Raw genomic sequence first — 19657 nt, forward strand, 5'->3', positions numbered from 1 at the left:
GTCATCCATGGGTAACTCTATATCCCATCTCCATCACCGTCATCCATGGGTAACTCTACATCCCAATCTCCCTCACCGTCATCCATGGGTAACTCTACATCCCAATCTCCCTCACCGTCATCCATGGGTAACTCTTCATATCCACTACTTCTCACCGTCATCCATGGGTAACTCTACATCCCATCTCCCTCACCGTCATCCATGGGTAACTCTATATCCCAATCTCCACTCACCGTCATCCATGGGTAACTCTACTCCCAATCTCCTCACCGTCATCCATGGGTAACTCTATATCCCATCCCTCACCGTCATCCATGGGTAACTCTACATCCCAATCTCCCTCACCGTCATCCATGGGTAACTCTAAAATGCCTCACCGTCATCCAAACTCTATATCCAATCTCCCTCACCGTCATCCATGGGTAACTCTACTCCCATCCCTCACTGGATGTCACTAGATGTCCCTCACCGTCATCCATGGGTAACTCTACATCCCAATCTCCTCACCGTCATCCATGGGTAACTCTATATCCAATCTCCTCATCCGTCATCCAATCTCCCCGCCATCCATGGGTACATCCCAATCTCCCTCACAATCCATGGGTAACTCTATCCCACCGTCATCCATGGGTAAGTCTATATCCCAATCTCCCTCACCGGAGAAATCCATGGGTAACTCTACATCTCCCTCACCGTCATCTCCAGACCTCGATCCATGGGTAACTCTATATCCCAATCTCCCTCACCGTCATCCATGGGTAACTCTAATCCCAATCAACCGTCATCCATGGGTAAGCTATATCCCAATCTCCTCACCGTCATCCATGGGTAACTCTATATCCCAATCTCCCTCACTAGTCATCCATGGGTAACTCTATATCCCAATCTCCCCGTCACCGTCATCCATGGGTAACTCATTCCCAATCTCCCTCACCGTCATCCATGGGTAACTCTTCCACTCTCCCTCACCGTCATCCATGGGTAACTCTAATCCCAATCTCCCTCACCGTCATCCATGGGTAACTCTATATCCCAATCTCCCTCACCGTCATCCATGGGTAACTCTATATCCATCCCAGTCCATCCTCACCGTCATCCATGGGAAACTCTATATCCATGGGTAACTCCCTCACCGTCATCCATGGGTAACAATCCCAATCTCCCTCACCGTCATCCATGGGTAACTCTATATCCCACAGGCACCGTCATCCATGGGTAACTCCTCACCGATCCCATGGGTAGTGTCACCGTCATCCATGGGTAACTCTAACATCCCAATCAGACCGATCCAGGCAACTCTTCCAGTTCCTCACCGATCCATGGGTAACTCAAATCCCAGATCTCCCTCACCGTCATCCATGGGTAACTCTAGTCTCCCAGTTCCTCACCGATCCTGGGTAACTCAAACATCCCAATCTCCCTCACCGTCATCCATGGGTAACTTCCCCAGTCTCCTCACCGTCATCCATGGGTAACTCAAATCCAATCTCCCTCACCGTCATCCATGGGTAACTCTATATCCCAGTCTCCTCACCGTCATCCATGGGTAACTCTATATCCAATCTCCCGTCATCACCGTCATCCATGGGTAACTCCTACCGTCATCCATGGGTAACTCTATATCCAATCTCCCCACCGTCATCCATGGGTAACACCATGGGTAACAATCTCCTCACCGTCATCCATGGGTAACTCTATATCCCATCTCCCTCACCGTCATCCATGGGTAACTCTACATCCCATCTCCTCACCGATCCATGGGTAACTCTACATCCCATCTCCCTCACCGTCATCCATGGGTAACTCTACATCCCCAGTCTCCTCACCGTCATCCATGGTGTGAGAGACAAACAGGAGAGAGAACGAAACACCGATCCATGGGTAACTCTTCCCAGTCTCCTCACCGATGCTGGGTAACTCAAACATCCCAGATCTCCCTCACCGTCATCCATGGGTAACTCTTCCAGTTCCTCACCGATCCATGGGTAACTCTACATCCCAGGAGAGAGAACGAACCGTCATCCATGGGTAACTCTTCCAGTCTCCTCACCGTGCATCCAGTGTAACAAACAGGAGAGAGAACCTCACCGTCATCCATGGGTAACTCTACATCCCATCTCCCTCACCGTCATCCATGGGTAACTCTACATCCCATCTCCCTCACCGTCATCCATGGGTAACTCTATATCCCATTCCTCACCGATCCATGGGTAACTCTATATCAAACTCCCTCACCGTCATCCATGGGTAACTCTAATCCCAGACCGATCCATGGGTAACTCTTCCAGTTCCTCACCGTCATCCATGTGGTAACAAACATCCCATCTCCCTCACCGTCATCCATGGGTAACTCTTCCCAGTCTCCTCACCGTGCTCCATGGGAGAGACAAACAGGAGAGAGGCTGAAACAGAGACAGGCAGTCTTATCCTCCTCACCGTTCCTGTCTGTAAGACAATTCTGTCTCTGGGGGAATCTGAAAGGGCAGTCTTCCAGTTCCTCACCGATGCTGAGTGTGAGAGACAAACAGGAGAGAGAACACTACAGATCTAAAGGCAGTCTTCCAGTTCTCAAGTGCACTACTGCTGATCTAACAGTGATCTAAAGTGCACTACTTCTGATCTAAAGTGCACTACTTCTGATCTAAAGTGCACTACTTCTGATCTAAAGTGCACTACTGTTTAACTCCCTCCTTCCACGTCACAGTAAAGGACTCTTTGGCTGGATGTCACAGAGACAGGCAGTCTCCGTCCAGTTCCTCCCGATGCTGAGTGTGACAACAAACAGGAGGAGGAGGTCAGAGGGCAGGGTCCTGGGATCCTCTCCTCCAATCCACTTTACCAGAAAGGTGAGGAATGGAATAAACGAGGATGGAGAAAACAGATTTGACATCTCCCTTCTCTAGACCTCGATGTTCCATGGGTAGGTGGGATTATTGTTCCAGACTAAACAAACAAATGATCCTAAGCCTGCCTATTGCTCGGTGCCGGCTGCTTAGCAACAGGTGTTGCTAGACTAGAGAGATCTGAGGTTGATTTGTGTTTGGTTGTCAACAGCGGTTGATCATTGATTTGGCATGCTAGGACACCTTCCACTGACGTTTGTCTGGGGTTAAAAGGTTATAGAAGAATAGGGCAGACAAGTAAAATACAATGTATCATTGGTACACTGTGTTCAGTTGGAACAAAACTCCGTGGTCTTAGATAACAACAATGATGAACCTTCTCAGTCTTCCAGTTCCTCACCGATGCTGAGTGTGAGAGACAAACAGGAGAGAGAACGAAACAGAGACAGGCAGTCTTCCAGTTCCTCACCGATGCTGAGTGTGAGAGACAAACAGGCAGAGAGGAAGACAGGCAGGCACCGATGCAGTGAAGACAAACAGGAGAGAGAACGAAACAGAGACAGGCAGTCTTCCAGTTCCTCACCGATGCTGAGTGTGAGAGACAAACAGGAGAGAGAACGAAACAGAGACAGGCAGTCAGACAGGCAGGCGGGAAGACAGGAAGACAGACAGGAAGACAGGCAGGCAGACAGGAAGACAGGCAGGAAGACAGGCAGGCAGACAGACAGGCAGACAGGAAGACAGGCAGGAGACAGGCAGGCAAACAGGAAGACAGGCAGGCAGGAAGACAGACCGAGACCGAGAGAGGATAGAAGAATTACCAAAATGCCAAATTTTAAGGACATGTCGGAAATGCCTGAGCCCTCTCTCTCGCTCTGGTTGCAATGCCAGGATGAATTGCAACGAGGCATGTCGGATCACTCTAAAGCACTGTAACAGCTTCCCATCTCCACTCAAATGATGTGAAAGTCATTGCCTGGCCATGTGTGAGTCTGGTGTGAGAATAAATGACTGGCTCCCTCTCCCCACTGTTAATCAAATCCCCCCAGGGCAGGGTTGCCAGATATGCTCGACGTGCTCGTCCAGCGCGGAGATGACAGAATCCATACATAAAGATGTGCTTTCCCTCCCCTTTTCTCCTCCTCCTCCTCTTCCCTTCTTCCCCCCTCTCCTCTCATCGTCTCTCCAAGAGGCTGCTACTGACGTGACAGTCACTCCTCTGAATGAGACGAGCCAGACAAATGAACGCATCGTCTCCTCCCTCCATCCTCTTCTTTACTTCATCAACACTTCACCTCTCCATCGCCTCCTTTTCAATGCATCACCCACCCATCACTCGCAATCATCTTCTCGCTTGTTGAATGACGAGCTCACCTCTTGGAGGAGCAGGCAGAGTGCATCGTGGTCCGATCACTTAAAAGATGTGTTCTGAGGTCAGAGGGTAACACAAACAGACACACACAAGCACGCGCAAACACACACAAAATGATGATTATGAAACTATTCACAGTGGAGTGCTTGAATGCCAGTTGAATAATGAGGGCTTGCTTTTAGCAACAGCCTTCTAATGCTTGTATGCATGTCATTTTTCTCCCTGACAGTGCAATAGGAATCTCATTAAGAATCTCCTTGCTGTCAGTCTTTGTATCTGGTCTGAATTGCACTCTGAACTCTATTGTTCAGTGTTAGATACGTTAGATTAGCCTGGTGGTCTAGTCTGTTAGTTTATATACATTAGATTAGCCTGGTGGTCCAGTCTGTGTTAGTTTATATACATTATATTAGCCTGGTGGTCCAGTCTGTGTTAGTTTATATACATTAGATTAGCCTGGTGGTCCAGGCGGTGTTAGTTTATATACATTAGATTAGCCTGGTGGTCCAGGCGGTGTTAGTTTATATACATTAGATTAGCCTGGTGGTCCAGGCGGTGTTAGTTTATATACATTAGATTAGCCTGGTGGTCCAGGCGGTGTTAGTTTATATACATTAGATTAGCCTGGTGGTCCAGTCAGTGTTAGTTGATATACATTATATTAGCCTGGTGGTCCAGTCTGTGTTAGTTTATATACATTAGATTAGGCTGGTGGTCCAGTCAGTGTTAGTTTATATACATTAGATTAGCCTGGTGGTCCAGTCTGTGTTAGTTTATATACATTATATTAGCCTGGTGGTCCAGTCTGTGTTAGTTTATATACATTAGATTAGCCTGGTGGTCCAGGCGGTGTTAGTTTATATACATTAGATTAGCCTGGTGGTCCAGGCGGTGTTAGTTTATATACATTAGATTAGCCTGGTGGTCCAGTCTGTGTTAGTTTATATACATTAGATTAGCCTAGTGGTCCAGGCGGTGTTAGTTTATATACATTAGATTAGCCTGGTGGTCCAGTTGGTGTTAGTTTATATACATTAGATTAGCCTAGTGGTACAGTCTGTGTTAGTTTATATACATTAGATTAGCCTGGTGGTCCAGTCAGTGTTAGTTTATATACATTATATTAGCCTGGTGGTCCAGTCTGTGTTAGTTTATATACATTAGATTAGCCTGGTGGTCCAGTCAGTGTTAGTTTATATACATTATATTAGCCTGGTGGTCCAGTCTGTGTTAGTTTATATACATTAGATTAGGCTGGTGGTCCAGTCAGTGTTAGTTTATATACATTATATTAGCCTGGTGGTTCAGTCTGTGTTAGTTTATATACATTAGATTAGCCTGGTGGTCCAGGCGGTGTTAGTTTATATACATTAGATTAGCCTGGTGGTCCAGTCGGTGTTAGTTTATATACATTAGATTAGCCTGGTGGTTCAGTCTGTGTTAGTTTATATACATTAGATTAGCCTGGTGGTCCAGTCTGTGTTAGTTTATATACATTAGATTAGGCTGGTGGTCCAGTCTGTGTTAGTTTATATACATTAGATTAGCCTGGTGGTCCAGTCTGTGTTAGTTTATATACATTAGATTAGCCTGGTGGTCCAGGCGGTGTTAGTTTATATACATTAGATTAGCCTGGTGGTCCAGTCGGTGTTAGTTTATATACATTAGATTAGCCTGGTGGTCCAGTCTGTGTTAGTTTATATACATTAAATTAGCCTGGTGGTCCAGTCTGTTAGTTTATATACATTAGATTAGCCTGGTGGTCCAGTCGGTGTTAGTTTATATACATTAGATTAGCCTGGTGGTCCAGCCTGTGTTAGTTTATATACATTAAATTAGCCTGGTGGTCCAGGCGGTGTTAGTTTATATACATTAGATTAGCCAGGTGGTCCAGGTGGTGTTAGTTTATATACATTAGATTAGCCTGGTGGTCCAGTCAGTTTATATACATTAGATTAGCCTGGTGGTCCAGGCGGTGTTAGTTTATATACATTAGATTAGCCTGGTGGTCCAGGCGGTGTTAGTTTATATACATTAGATTAGCCTGGTGGTCCAGGCGGTGTTAGTTTATATACATTAGATTAGCCTGGTGGTCCAGTCTGTGTTAGTTTATATACATTAGATTAGCCTGGTGGTCCAGTCTGTGTTAGTTTATATACATTAGATTAGCCTGGTGGTCCAGTCTGTGTTAGTTTATATACATTAGATTAGCCTGGTGGTCCAGGCAGTGTTAGTTTATATACATTAGATTAGCCTGGTGGTCCAGGCAGTGTTAGTTTATATACATTAGATTAGCCTGGTGGTCCAGGCAGTGTTAGTTTATATACATTAGATTAGCCTGGTGGTCCAGTCTGTGTTAGTTTATATACATTAGATTAGCCTGGTGGTCCAGTCTGTGTTAGATTATATACATTAGATTAGCCTGGTGGTCCAGGCAGTGTTAGTTTATATACATTAGATTAGCCTGGTGGTCCAGTCTGTGTTAGTTTATATACATTAGATTAGCCTGGTGGTCCAGGCGGTGTTAGTTTATATACATTAGATTAGCCTGGTGGTCCAGGCGGTGTTGTTTATATACATTAGATTAGCCCGGTGGTCCTGTCTGTGTTAGTTTATATACATTAGATTAGCCTGGTGGTCCTGTCTGTGTTAGTTTATATACATTAGATTAGCCTGGTGGTCCAGGCGGTGTTAGTTTATATACATTCGATTAGCCTGGTGGTCCTGTCTGTGTTAGTTTATATACATTAGATTAGCCTGGTGGTCCAGGCAGTGTTAGTTTATATACATTAGATTAGCCTGGTGGTCCAGTCTGTGTTAGGTTTAGCCAGCTCCTCTCTGTCAATTCATTGTCATGCCAGTGTGGTCTGACAACGATACAAGAGTTAGCTACAGCAAATAGAACAGAATATAACTGTATTAGACTATTTCCTCTTGAATTCTGTCCTCCTGTTTTCTAAGAAATGGCCGCTCAGTCATAAGATAGTGTCTCCTGAGCGCTGCGTAACGCCCTCCTGAGAAATGACGCTCAACCACATGAAGCTCCCTTTCATAAAGCGTGTGTCACGAGTGATGTCACCTCAGGACAATCTCTGTCCTCTCCTCCACATGGTGATGATCTATTGGATTCCTGGGACAGAGCTTTGCTCACCAACCTCTTTCTTCTTGCCGATTCCTTTGAGGTGGTTTGATACAATTGTTATTACGTCGCTTCATTACTTGGAAATGTAGAGATCTGCATCATATCAGATGACGCTAGTGATTTATCATACAAGTTACTGTCTGACAATATTTCAGGGTTTTCTCACTACGAATTGAGAAATGAATGAAAAATGTATGGAAAAATACTATAATTGAATTGAATGAATCCCTCCATAAGTGAACGGCTGAATTGAAGACTGCTCCTATACCAGTAACCTATCAGCATCAGAACAGAATCCGCAAGGAAACATGGCCATTCTAGAGAGGACTGCAGGCTTGGTGGTGAAGGCAGACATAGAATGAGCTAGAGAGGACTGCAGGCCTGGTGGTGAAGGCAGACATAGAAAAAGCTAGAGAAGACTGCAGGCTTGGTGGTGAAGACAGAAATAGAATAAGTTAGAGAGGACTGCAGGCCTGGTGGTGAAGACAGAAATAGAATAAGCTAGAGAGGACTGCAGGCCTGGTGGTGAAGGCAGACATAGAAAAAGCTAGAGAGGACTGCAGGCTTGGTGGTGAAGACAGAAATAGAATGAGCTAGAGAGGACTGCAGGCCTGGTGGTGAAGGCAGACATAGAAAAAGCTAGAGAGGACTGCAGGCTTGGTGGTGAAGACAGAAATAGAATAAGTTAGAGAGGACTGCAGGCCTGGTGGTGAAGACAGAAATAGAATAAGCTAGATATATCCTGTATCTCCCCATACAGAACATGCACTCACAACACACTGGAGCTTATCAGAAACACAGTCTCAGAGGTCATGTCCTCACACGTGTGTGTGTTTTGTGTGTGTGTGTGTGTGTTTTTGTGTGTGTGTTTTTGTGTGTGTGTGTGTGTGTGTGTGTGTGTGTGTGTGTGTGTGTGTGTGTGTTTTTGTGTGTGTGTGTGTGTGTGTGTGTACACGTCCTCTTACACACTAACCAGAGTGCTGCTGTCTGACAATCCCATTGGGAGTTGATTCTTCATTTCATATGAACGAGCTAAGGAGGTGGGAAGGAGGGAGAAAAGGAGGAAGGGAAGGAGAGAGGGAGAGAAGGAAGGAGGGAAGGAGAGAAGGAAGGGAGGGAGAGTGTAAGTGCTCTCCTCCTCCAGTCGGCATGCTGTGTGAGAAAGCAGCTGGGGCCCTACTGAGGATTACAACACACACACACACACACACACACACACACACACACACACACACACACACACACACACACACACACACACACACACACACACACACACACACACACACACACACACACACACACACAGGGTCAGGATAACACAAGAGATACTCCGGGGCAGATTCCCTGGTCAGTCAAAGGGAAAGCCGGTCAGTCAGTCCAGCTCCATGTCTGTCTCTTCATGCTTTTCTTTTTCTTTGACTCTCTATCTATCTCTACATCTCTACATCTATCTGCTCCTGCAGGCTTGGCCCAGTGGACTGTGAAATGTGAAACCCTGCAGTAGCAAATGTGCATGCTTGGCACTTCACTCCTCTCTCACTGTCCTCCTCTCCTCTTCTCTTATTTTCTCTCCTTTCCTTCTCTCCTCTCCCAGCCTCTTCTTACCTTACTCTCTCTCCTCCTCTCCGTGCTTCAACTCTCTCTCCTATCCTATCCTCTCCTCTCTTCTTCTTGCTTGTACTCCCTCTCCTCCTCTCCTCTCCTCCCTCCTCCTTGCCTGTACTCCCTCTCCTCCTACTCTCTCCTCCTCTCCTCTCTCCTTCTTGCCTGGTCTTCCTCTCCTCCTACTCTCTCCTCCTCTCCTTGCCTGTACTCCCTCTCCTCCTCTCCTCTCTCCTTCTTGCCTGGTCTCCCTCTCCTCCTACTCTCTCCTCCTCTACAGTCCTCTCCTCCCCTCTTGTCTTCTCTCCTCTCCTTTCCTCTTCTTGTTTTTCCTCTCCTCCTTTCCCTTCTCTCCTCTTCTTGCCTCTACTCTCTCTCCTTGCTTCTACTCTCTCTCATATCCTCTCCTGTTCTGTTCTCTTCTTGTTTCTCCTCTCGTTTCATCCCTCTCCTCTCTGCTTTCTTCTCCAATCCTCGCTCCTCTTTCTTCTCTCTCTCGCTCCTCTCCTCTCCTGTTCTCATTTCTCCTCTCCTCTCCTCGTTTCTCCTCTCCTCACTGTTTTCTTCTCCTATCCTCGCTCCTCTCTCTCCTATCCTCTCCTCCTCTCCTGTCCTGTTCTCTTCTTGTTTCTCCTCCCGTTTCATCCCTCTCCTCTCTGCTTTCTTCTCCTATCCTCGCTCCTCTTTCTTCTATCTCTCTCTCCTCTCCTCTCCTGTTCTCGTTTCTCCTCTCCTCTCCTCGTTTCTCCTCTCCTCTGTTTTCTTCTCCTATCCTCGCTCCTCTCTCTCCTATCCTCTCCTCCTCTCCTGTCCTGTTCTCTTCTTGTTTCTCCTCCCGTTTCATCCCTCTCCTCTCTGCTTTCTTCTCCTATCCTCGCTCCTCTTTCTTCTATCTCTCTCTCCTCTCCTCTCCTGTTCTCGTTTCTCCTCTCCTCGTTTCTCCTCTCCTCTGTTTTCTTCTCCTATCCTCACTCCTCTCTCTCCTATCCTCTCCTCCTCCCCTGTCCTGTTCTCGTCTTGTTTCTCCTCTTGTTTCTCTTCTCTCCTCTCTGCTTTCTTCTCCTATCCTCGCTCCTCTTTCTTCTACTCTCTCTCCCTCTCCCCTCCTATTCTCTCCTCCCTTCTTCCATCCTCTCATTTCCTGTTCTGTTATCTCGTTTCTCCTCTCCTCTCAGCTTTCTTCTACTCTCTCTCCCTCTCCCCTCCTATTCTCTCCTCTCTTCTTCCATCCTCTCATTTCCTGTTCTGTTATCTCGTTTCTCCTCTCCTCTCAGCTTTCTTCTACTCTCTCTCCCTCTCCCCTCCTATTCTCTCCTCTCTTCTTCCATCCTCATTTCCTGTTCTGTTATCTCGTTTCTCCTCTCCTCTCAGCTTTCTTCTACTCTCTCTCCCTCTCTCCTCCTATTCTCTCCTCTCTTCTTCCATCCTCTCCTCTCCTGTTCTGTTCTGTTCTCTTCTCGTTTCTCCTCTCCTCTCAGCTTTCTTCTCCTGCCCTCTCCTCATCTCCTCTCTTCGCTCCTCTTGCTCTCTCTCTCCCTCCCTCCTCTCTTTATCATCAACCACCACTGCTACCTGCCAGGTTGCTGGAGATCTCCACACACACACACACACACACACACACACACACACACACACACACACACACACACACACACACACACACACACACACACAGCTCCTCTATACAGACATGCTATATTTCCTTTTCACTCCATTTAGAAACCAAGCACATCTCTGATACAGTAGTGATATTCGGCCATGTTGCCTGAGTACTGACTAGACATCCCTTATTGTGAGTGAACCCTGAAGGACAAAGTGAGTGTGTTGGAGGGCAGACAGACTGTGTCTGTAGGTCAATGTCAGCCAGCCCTTGTGTTGTGGCTGTAGTATTACAGTGCAGCCATGAGGTCCATGTGATGTGGCCAGTGATAATTCTACATCTACCAACTGGGTAGACAGGGAATAACAAAACACTCTACAAATTCTATCAAGACAGCTGGTCAGTCAGTCATGTGACAAAATAGGCAATGTGCTCCTACTCAGGTTATGGTTGGATGCTGAATCTGTGTATTGTATTGCACGTCTTATTCATGTTCTATGGTCGGGCAGTCTCACCTCGTGTAGGCCTAGCAGCTGATGCCATTACTACCTGATTTATGCCCCGTAGACAGGGAGGAGGGAACACCACGACAACGCCAGTGGTGACTAACATGCAGTGCCCTTTAAAACCAAGGTTCTATCATAGCATCACTTAAAGCATCATATGTCTACTGTGGGCCACAGCATTAAGACAACATTGTTCCATGTGCCAGGCAGAGCTTTATGTGTTTTATACAGGCAGTATTTCTCCATGCAGGTGGACAATGCCAGTCGCTTGTCCCCGAGTGGCTGCCATCAGGTAGACAGGTCTGTTATAATGACTTATCTGGTCTGGGGACGTCAACTCCAGAACTTGAGACATGTTTCATTCACTCACACAAACATCTAGAAAATATTGCAATCAAATACATTGTAAGTACAATAGGCTGTGTCTCGAGAGTACAACATTTTGAAACTACACCAGGCCTATGTCAGCCTGGATTTACCACTCATTCTACCAGATTTATCAAAGGTTTTATTCCCCTAGACCAGGACTCTACCAGATTGATGAGGTTTTATTCTCCAGACCAGGACTCTACCAGATTGATGAGAGGTTTCATTCTCCAGGCCAGGACTCTACCAGATTGATGAGAGGTTTCATTCTCCAGGCCAGGATTCTACCAGATTGATAAGAGGTTTTATTCTCCAGGCCAGGATTCTACCAGATTGATGAGAGGTTTTATTCTCCAGACCAGGATTCTACCAGATTGATGAGAGGTTTCATTCTCCAGGCCAGGACTCTACCAGATTGATGAGAGGTTTATTCTCCAGGCCAGGATTCTACCAGATTGATGAGAGGTTTTATTCTCCAGACCAGGATTCTACCAGATTGATAAGAGGTTTTATTCTCCAGGCCAGGATTCTACCAGATTGATGAGAGGTTTTATTCCCCTAGACCAGGATTCTACCAGATTGATGAGAGGTTTTATTCTCCAGACCAGGATTCTACCAGATTGATGAGAGGTTTTATTCTCCAGGCCAGGATTCTACCAGATTGATGAGAGGTTTTATTCTCCAGGCCAGGATTCTACCAGATTGATGAGAGGTTTTATTCCCAGGCCAGGATTCCAGATTGATTCTACCAGATTGATTGAGAGGTTTTATTCCCAGACCAGGATTCTACCAGATTGATGAGAGGTTTTATTCTCCAGGCCAGGGTTCTACCAGATTGATGAGAGGTTTTATTCTCCAGGCCAGGGTTCTACCAGATTGATGAGAGGTTTTATTCCCCTAGAGGATTCTAGGATTCTCCACCAGATTGATGAGAGGTTTTATTCTCCAGGCCAGGATTCTACCAGATTGATTTTATTCTCCAGGCCAGGATTCTACCAGATTGATTTTATTCTCCAGGATTCCAGATTGATTTTTATTCTACCAGATTGATTGATGAGGTTTTATTCTCCAGGCCAGGATTCTACCAGATTGATGAGAGGTTTTATTCTCCAGGCCAGGATTCTAGATTGATGAGAGGTTTTATTCCAGGATTCTACCAGATTGATGAGAGGTTTTATTCCCCTAGGCCAGGATTCTACCAGATTGATGAGAGGTTTTATTCCCCTAGGCCAGGATTCTACCAGATTGATGAGAGGTTTTATTCCCCTAGACCAGGATTCTACCAGATTGATGAGAGGTTTTATTCCCCTAGACCAGGATTCTACCAGATTGAGAGGTTTTATTCTCCAGGCCAGGATTCTACCAGATTGATGAGAGGTTTTATTCTCCAGACCAGAGCAGAGCCATGACAGTAATATGCCATTTATCAATGGTTACATGGTCTTTCAAATGACTGCAGTAATATCTGGTGTGTGACTGGACAGTGATCTTGAGTGAAGTCTGGATGTTTGAGTGGCTGACAGCAGGAAGCCAATTAAGAAGGTGACTGGAGAGGGTAAAGCCATGGTCATGGACCACAAGCCTTCATTTACACACAAGAACTCTACTGGCACAAGTAGCCGGAATCAAATGACCACGCACTGCTGTTGTCTGCAGCACAGCGATGCTGGTGGCGAAAATGATCATCCCAACCCGCTTCCATCAGTGCAGGTGGATGGCATGCTGCATGGAAACCGCGTGCTTCTTTAAATGCCTTTACACGCACCGCGTAAAACAAGAAACATCGAGACTTTATGCACATAGAGAAACCTGAACGTGTATATGTTGTCTTTCTTGCATAGTAAGTGAAACAGTTTACTTCCCAGCAGACCAGAGTTGAATAACGCCTGCAGCCCTACCGAGAGTAGAGCAGTACGTTGGTTTCACCATGTGTCCCCCGTCGTAACATTTCACCATAGAGCCTGGGCTTATACAAACTATGACACAATGTGACTCGGAAACCTCGAGGCTTGACTCCTGGACCATATCATTCCCCCATTATAATCCCTCTCTTCCTATTCCCCATTACCACAGCATCTTGTAAAAAGACCACTTGCTTATCTCGAACGGCAACCCTATACATCTGCGTTATTACATTATGCGTTTGAATGGGGAACCTCCTCGCCTCATGCCGCCGAGGGTTTCAAAACAAGTAATCCGAAGGAAGCAGATGCATTATTTATGTACAAAGCACTGGTTTTATTATTCAGAGATCTACATCATCCCTGCCGAAATTATGACCGCTTTTCCCTAATTGCTGTTGACAGCTGAGACCATGCGCACCGGTGAAGGATACATTAGCGGCAGCGAATAACAACCTGCGCTCGGCTCAACACAGAACAGCACTCCGCGGGTATGATCTAATATCATAACACAATCATACTTAGTACAAGTTTACATTGCGACACTGTTAATATTAGACTACATGTTTCAAGTTAATCACACAGGGTAATATTCTTAACAATAGCGTAACAATACATCGTGCAGATTAAATTGCCTAGTATGAAGATTTAATTGCAATAGCGCAGCGGTTTCCTTTCATAGACTCATCTATTTGACAAGTTACTATTATATTTAGGCTATAGTCTCTCTCTCTCTATGAACTTGTGATGCAAGATATTGGAGGAAAGTTGACGCCTATGTCAGTGATTCGAGCGCACTTCGGTGGCTTTGCCAAACCACCATCAGCAATATAGCTACAGTTAACGATTAATGTAGCTAACGATCGAAACTCTATAGTCACCTGCTGCCAGTTGTCCTCCAGCGAAGGCATCGCAGAGAAGTAGCCGGTGTCATGCACGAGCTGGAGTTCCTGAAAAATACCGTGATTCGCCAAAACGTCCATGGTGATGCTCTATGTGCGGAGCGCAGAAAGGAGACTGTTCCACTAAAAAAAGGGATCCGGCTGCACCTAATCAAATGTCAAAATCCACGTTCATGCCAGTCCTTTCAGGAAATATAATGCATAGAAAGAAACATAAACAGATCCGAAATAAGGGAATATATAGGTTCACTATTTGCTGGAGACTCCAATGAACGAGTTTAGACTTGGTGATGAACGCAAACTTGCAGAGATGATGGAGTCTCCATGTGTATCCGTAGGATATTGCTCGGTAGTAACCTTGCTCATCCCACTAGGCTTTTCCCCAGCGCTCCGCTTCCGTAGGAAAATGTTCGGGCAGGATGGTAGTAAGGCTACAGGCATCGCAAGACAAACGGGGAGGAGATTAGCGAGTGGAGGGGCGTGTACATACTGTCAATCAACTTCGTGCGTGGCTATATAAGGTAAATGACTTTGACGTTCCCGCCAAAGGGGCGATTTGACAGGTTAAGGTGTGTAAGAGGAGGAGATATGCAAATCATTGAACCTCAATAGGCTCTCCCTCCCTGTCACTCAAGCCATATATACGTTTGAAAGGTGAGCTATTTATCCGAGGCTAAATAGATATGGTCATCGGCTCATCTCGGACTGTCTATTAAAATAAGTTAGAGCATAAACGTCTAGTCGTTTTCGTGAGCTCCTCGAATAGACAGGGAAACCAGGCTATATTCGGTTATAGGCCTACACATTAACCATATACTCTACGTGTGACTAAAGTAGAAGACCAAAGAATTTAGAAAGACAAACACAGACCTTGGAGTTTGCTTTGAAGGCACCAGGTCAGCCGTGATACAAGTCAGTATTCAACATTCATCCATGTCTGAGGAAGTCCGGAAATGACGTAGAAAAGGCCACTAGGGGCAATTGTGAGCACTGTTACCTTTTATGTCGTTTTCATTTTGTTTGGGTGTTGGGGATGGTGAATGGGGGTGTAAGCATCTGCTACTGTTGCAGAAAGTTGAACGTTTGAATCCAGTGATAAAAGTCATTTTTTGAGACTTTTGTTTTAAGCCTGTCCCAAACCTTTACATTAACCGTTTGGAGTTAATGACTAACCTCCCTCTAGTGCAACAGGTTGCATGTTCGAATCCAATGATAGAAAGTTATTTTGGAGATTTCTGTTTTAAGCCTATCTCAAACCTTTACCCGTAATCATTCAAAGTTAATGTCTAACCTTAACCACTTCAAAATGGTGCGTTTGGAGCAACTTCAACATGATGAAAGTCTAATTGTGACGTGAGACTGTGAGAGTTTGTTGAAGGAACCAACATGTAGCAGTACATGTAGGATATACTCTCTGTTTCCCATTTGGGGTCACCAATTTACACAAGGCCCATTATGTGAGGTAAACAGGATATAGTGTATATAACAGTATTCCTCAGTGCAATGATGTTGTTGGAATACGCCTCGGTGTCTGTGAATGGAACATAACTCTCTACCATTGATGTTGTTGGAATACGCCTCGGTGTCTGTTAATGGAACATAACTCTCTACCATTGATGTTGTTGGAATACGCCTCGGTGTCTGTGAATGGAACATAACTCTCTACCATTGATGTTGTTGGAATACGCCTCGGTGTCTATGAATGGAACATAGCTTTCTACCATTGATGTTGTTGGAATACGCCTCGGTGTCTGTGAATGGAACATAACTCTCTACCATTGATGTTGTTGGAATACGCCTCGGTGTCTGTGAATGGAACATAACTCTCTACCATTGATGTTGTTGGAATACGCCTCGGTGTCTATGAATGGAACATAGCTTTCTACCATTGATGTTGTTGGAATACGCCTCGGTGTCTGTAAATGGAACATAGCTCTCTACCATTGATGTTGTTGGAATACGCCTCGGTGTCTATGAATGGAACATAACTCTCTACCATTGATGTTGTTGGAATACGCCTCGGTGTCTATGAATGGAACATAACTCTCTACCATTGATGTTGTTGGAATACGCCTCGGTGTCTATGAATGGAACATAACTCTCTACCATTGATGTTGTTGGAATACGCCTCGGTGTCTGTGAATGGAACATAACTCTCTACCATTGATGTTGTTGGAATACGCCTCGGTGTTTGTGAATGGAACATAGCTCTCTACCATTGATGTTGTTGGAATACGCCTCGGTGTCTGTGAATGGAACATAACTCTCTACCATTGATGTTGTTGGAATACGCCTCGGTGTCTATGAATGGAACATAGCTCTCTACCATTGATGTTGTTGGAATACGCCTCGGTGTCTGTGAATGGAACATAACTCTCTACCATTGATGTTGTTGGAATACGCCTCGGTGTCTGTGAATGGAACATAACTCTCTACCATTGATGTTGTTGGAATACGCCTCGGTGTCTGTGAATGGAACATAACTCTCTACCATTGATGTTGTTGGAATACGCCTCGGTGTCTGTGAATGGAACATAACTCTCTACCATTGATGTTGTTGGAATACGCCTCGGTGTCTGTGAATGGAACATAACTCTCTACCATTGATGTTGTTGGAATACGCCTCGGTGTCTATGAATGGAACATAACTCTCTACCATTGATGTTGTTGGAATACGCCTCGGTGTCTGTGAATGGAACATAGCTCTCTACCATTGATGTTGTTGGAATACGCCTCGGTGTCTGTGAATGGAACATAACTCTCTACCATTGATGTTGTTGGAATACGCCTCGGTGTCTGTGAATGGAACATAACTCTCTACCATTGATGTTGTTGTAATACGCCTCGGTGTCTATGAATGGAACATAACTCTCTACCATTGATGTTGTTGGAATACGCCTCGGTGTCTGTGAATGGAACATAACTCTCTACCATTGATGTTGTTGGAATACGCCTCGGTGTCTGTGAATGGAACATAACTCTCTACCATTGATGTTGTTGGAATACGCCTCGGTGTCTGTGAATGGAACATAACTCTCTACCATTGATGTTGTTGGAATACGCCTCGGTGTCTATGAATGGAACATAGCTCTCTACCATTGATGTTGTTGGAATACGCCTCGGTGTCTGTGAATGGAACATAACTCTCTACCATTGATGTTGTTGGAATACGCCTCGGTGTCTGTGAATGGAACATAACTCTCTACCATTGATGTTGTTGGAATACGCCTCGGTGTCTATGAATGGAACATAGCTCTCTACCATTGATGTTGTTGGAATACGCCTCGGTGTCTGTGAATGGAACATAACTCTCTACCATTGATGTTGTTGGAATACGCCTCGGTGTCTGTGAATGGAACATAACTCTCTACCATTGTGTGTTAGGGGCGCTTGTCACTACGACCTCTTCTGAAAGGGGACGTGAAGGAAGACTCCCCATGTGAGAATTAACTCAACCTTTCATCCCCAGACCCTACATTTTCTTAGTCTATAGACAAGATTGTTGGCATCTTACTTAAGTCCTGCTGAGACTGAGGCTGCCCTAATATGGACACCGTAATACAAACATACAGTTTGGACACACCTACTCATCCAGGAGTTTTTCTTTATTGTTACTATTTTCTACATTGTAGAATAATAGTGAAGACATCAAAACTATGAAATAACACATATGGAATCATGTAGTAACCCCAAAAAGTGTGAAAAAAAATCAAAATACATTTTAGCCACCCTTTGCCTTGATGACAGCTTTGCACTCTTGACATTCTCTCAACCAGCTCCACCTGAAATGCTTTTCCAACAGTCATGTGCTGAGCACTTGTTGGCTGCTTTTCCTTCACTCTGCTGTCCAACTCATCCCAAACCATCTCAATTGGGTTGAGGTCGGGTGATTGTGGAGGCTAGGTCATCTGATGCAGCACTCCATCACTCTCCTTCTTGGTCAAATAGCCCTTACACAGCCTGGAGGTATGTTGGGTCATTATCATTTGTTTTTCAACAGGGCAGTCCCACTAAGCCCAAATCAGATGGGATGGTGTATTGCTGCAGAATGCTGTGGTAGCCATGCTGGTTAAGTGTGCCTGGAATTCTAAATAAATCACAGACAGTGTCACCAGAAAACCACCCCCACACCATCACACCTCCTCCTCCTTGCTTTATGGTGGGAAATACACATGCGGAGATCTGTTCTCACAAAGACACGGCGGTTGGAACAAAAAAAATCTCAAATTTGGACTCCAGACCAAAGGACAGATTTCCACCGGTCTAACGTCCATTGCTCATGTTTCTTGGCCCAATCACGTTGCTTCTTCTTATTGGTGTCCTTTAGTAGTGGTTTCTTTGCAGCAATTTGACCACGAAGGCCTGATTCACACAGTCTCCTCTGAACAGTTCATGTTGAGATGTGTCTGTAACTTGAACTCTGTGAAGCATCTACAGTGGGGCAAACAAGTATTTAATCAGCCACCAATGGTGCAAGTTCTCCCACTTAAAAAGATGAGAGAGGCCTGTAATTTTCAGACAAACTGAGAAAGAAAAATCCAGAAAATCACATTGTAGGATTTTTAATGAATTTATTTGCAAATTATGGTGGAAAATAAGTATTTGGTCAATAACAAAAGTTTATCTCAATACTTTGTTATATACCCTTTGTTGGCAATGACAGAGGTCAAATGTTTTCTGTAAGTCACAAGGTTTTCAAACACTGTTGCTGGAATTTTGGCCCATTCCTCCATGCAGATGTCCTCTAGAGCAGTGATGTTTTGGGTCTGTTGCTGGGCAACACAGACTTTCAACTCCCTCCAAAGATTTTCTATGGGGTTGAGATCTGGCCACACCAGGACCTTGAAATGCTTCTTACGAAGCCACTCCTTCGTTGCCCGGGTGGTGTGTTTGGGATCATTGTCATGCTGAAAGACTAACCCTTGCTGATGGAAGGAGGTTTTCACTCAAAATCTCACAATACATGGCCCCATTCATTCTTTCCTTTACACGGATCAGTCGTCCTGGTCCCTTTGCAGAAAAACATCCCCAAAGCATGATGTTTCCACCCCCATGCTTCACAGTAGGTATGGTGTTCTTTGGATGCAACTCAGCATTCTTTGTTCTCCAAACACGTCGAGTTGAGTTTTTACCCAAAAGTTATATTTTGGTTTCATCTGACCATATGACATTCTCTCAATCTTCTTCTGGATCATCCAAATGCTCTCTAGCAAACTTCAGACGGGCCTGGACATGTACTGGCTTAAGCAGGGGGACACGTCTGGCACTGCAGGATTTGAGTCCCTGGCAGCGCAGAGTGTTACTGATGGTAGGCTTTTTTACTTTGGTCCCAGCTCTCTGCAGGTCATTCACTAGGTCCCCCCGTGTGGTTCTGGGATATTTGCTCACCGTTCTTGTGATCATTTTGACCCCACGGGGTG

General features: G+C 45.3%; 1 protein-coding gene across 1 annotated transcript in view; it reads right to left on the bottom strand.

Moving 5' to 3' along the window:
• Positions 1 to 14625, bottom strand: part of LOC135537577 (Krueppel-like factor 7) — a 54209-nt gene extending 39584 nt beyond the window's left edge. Inside the window, exon 1 of the mRNA XM_064963707.1 lies at positions 14217 to 14625. Within this exon, the coding sequence (XP_064819779.1) occupies positions 14217 to 14318 (102 nt within the window). The 5' untranslated portion in view covers positions 14319 to 14625. The remainder of the gene's footprint in view (positions 1 to 14216) is intronic.
• Positions 14626 to 19657: the final 5032 nt, after the last annotated feature.

Source organism: Oncorhynchus masou, unplaced genomic scaffold (assembly GCF_036934945.1).
Source record: "Oncorhynchus masou masou isolate Uvic2021 unplaced genomic scaffold, UVic_Omas_1.1 unplaced_scaffold_821, whole genome shotgun sequence".
NCBI classification, from domain to species: domain Eukaryota; kingdom Metazoa; phylum Chordata; class Actinopteri; order Salmoniformes; family Salmonidae; genus Oncorhynchus; species Oncorhynchus masou.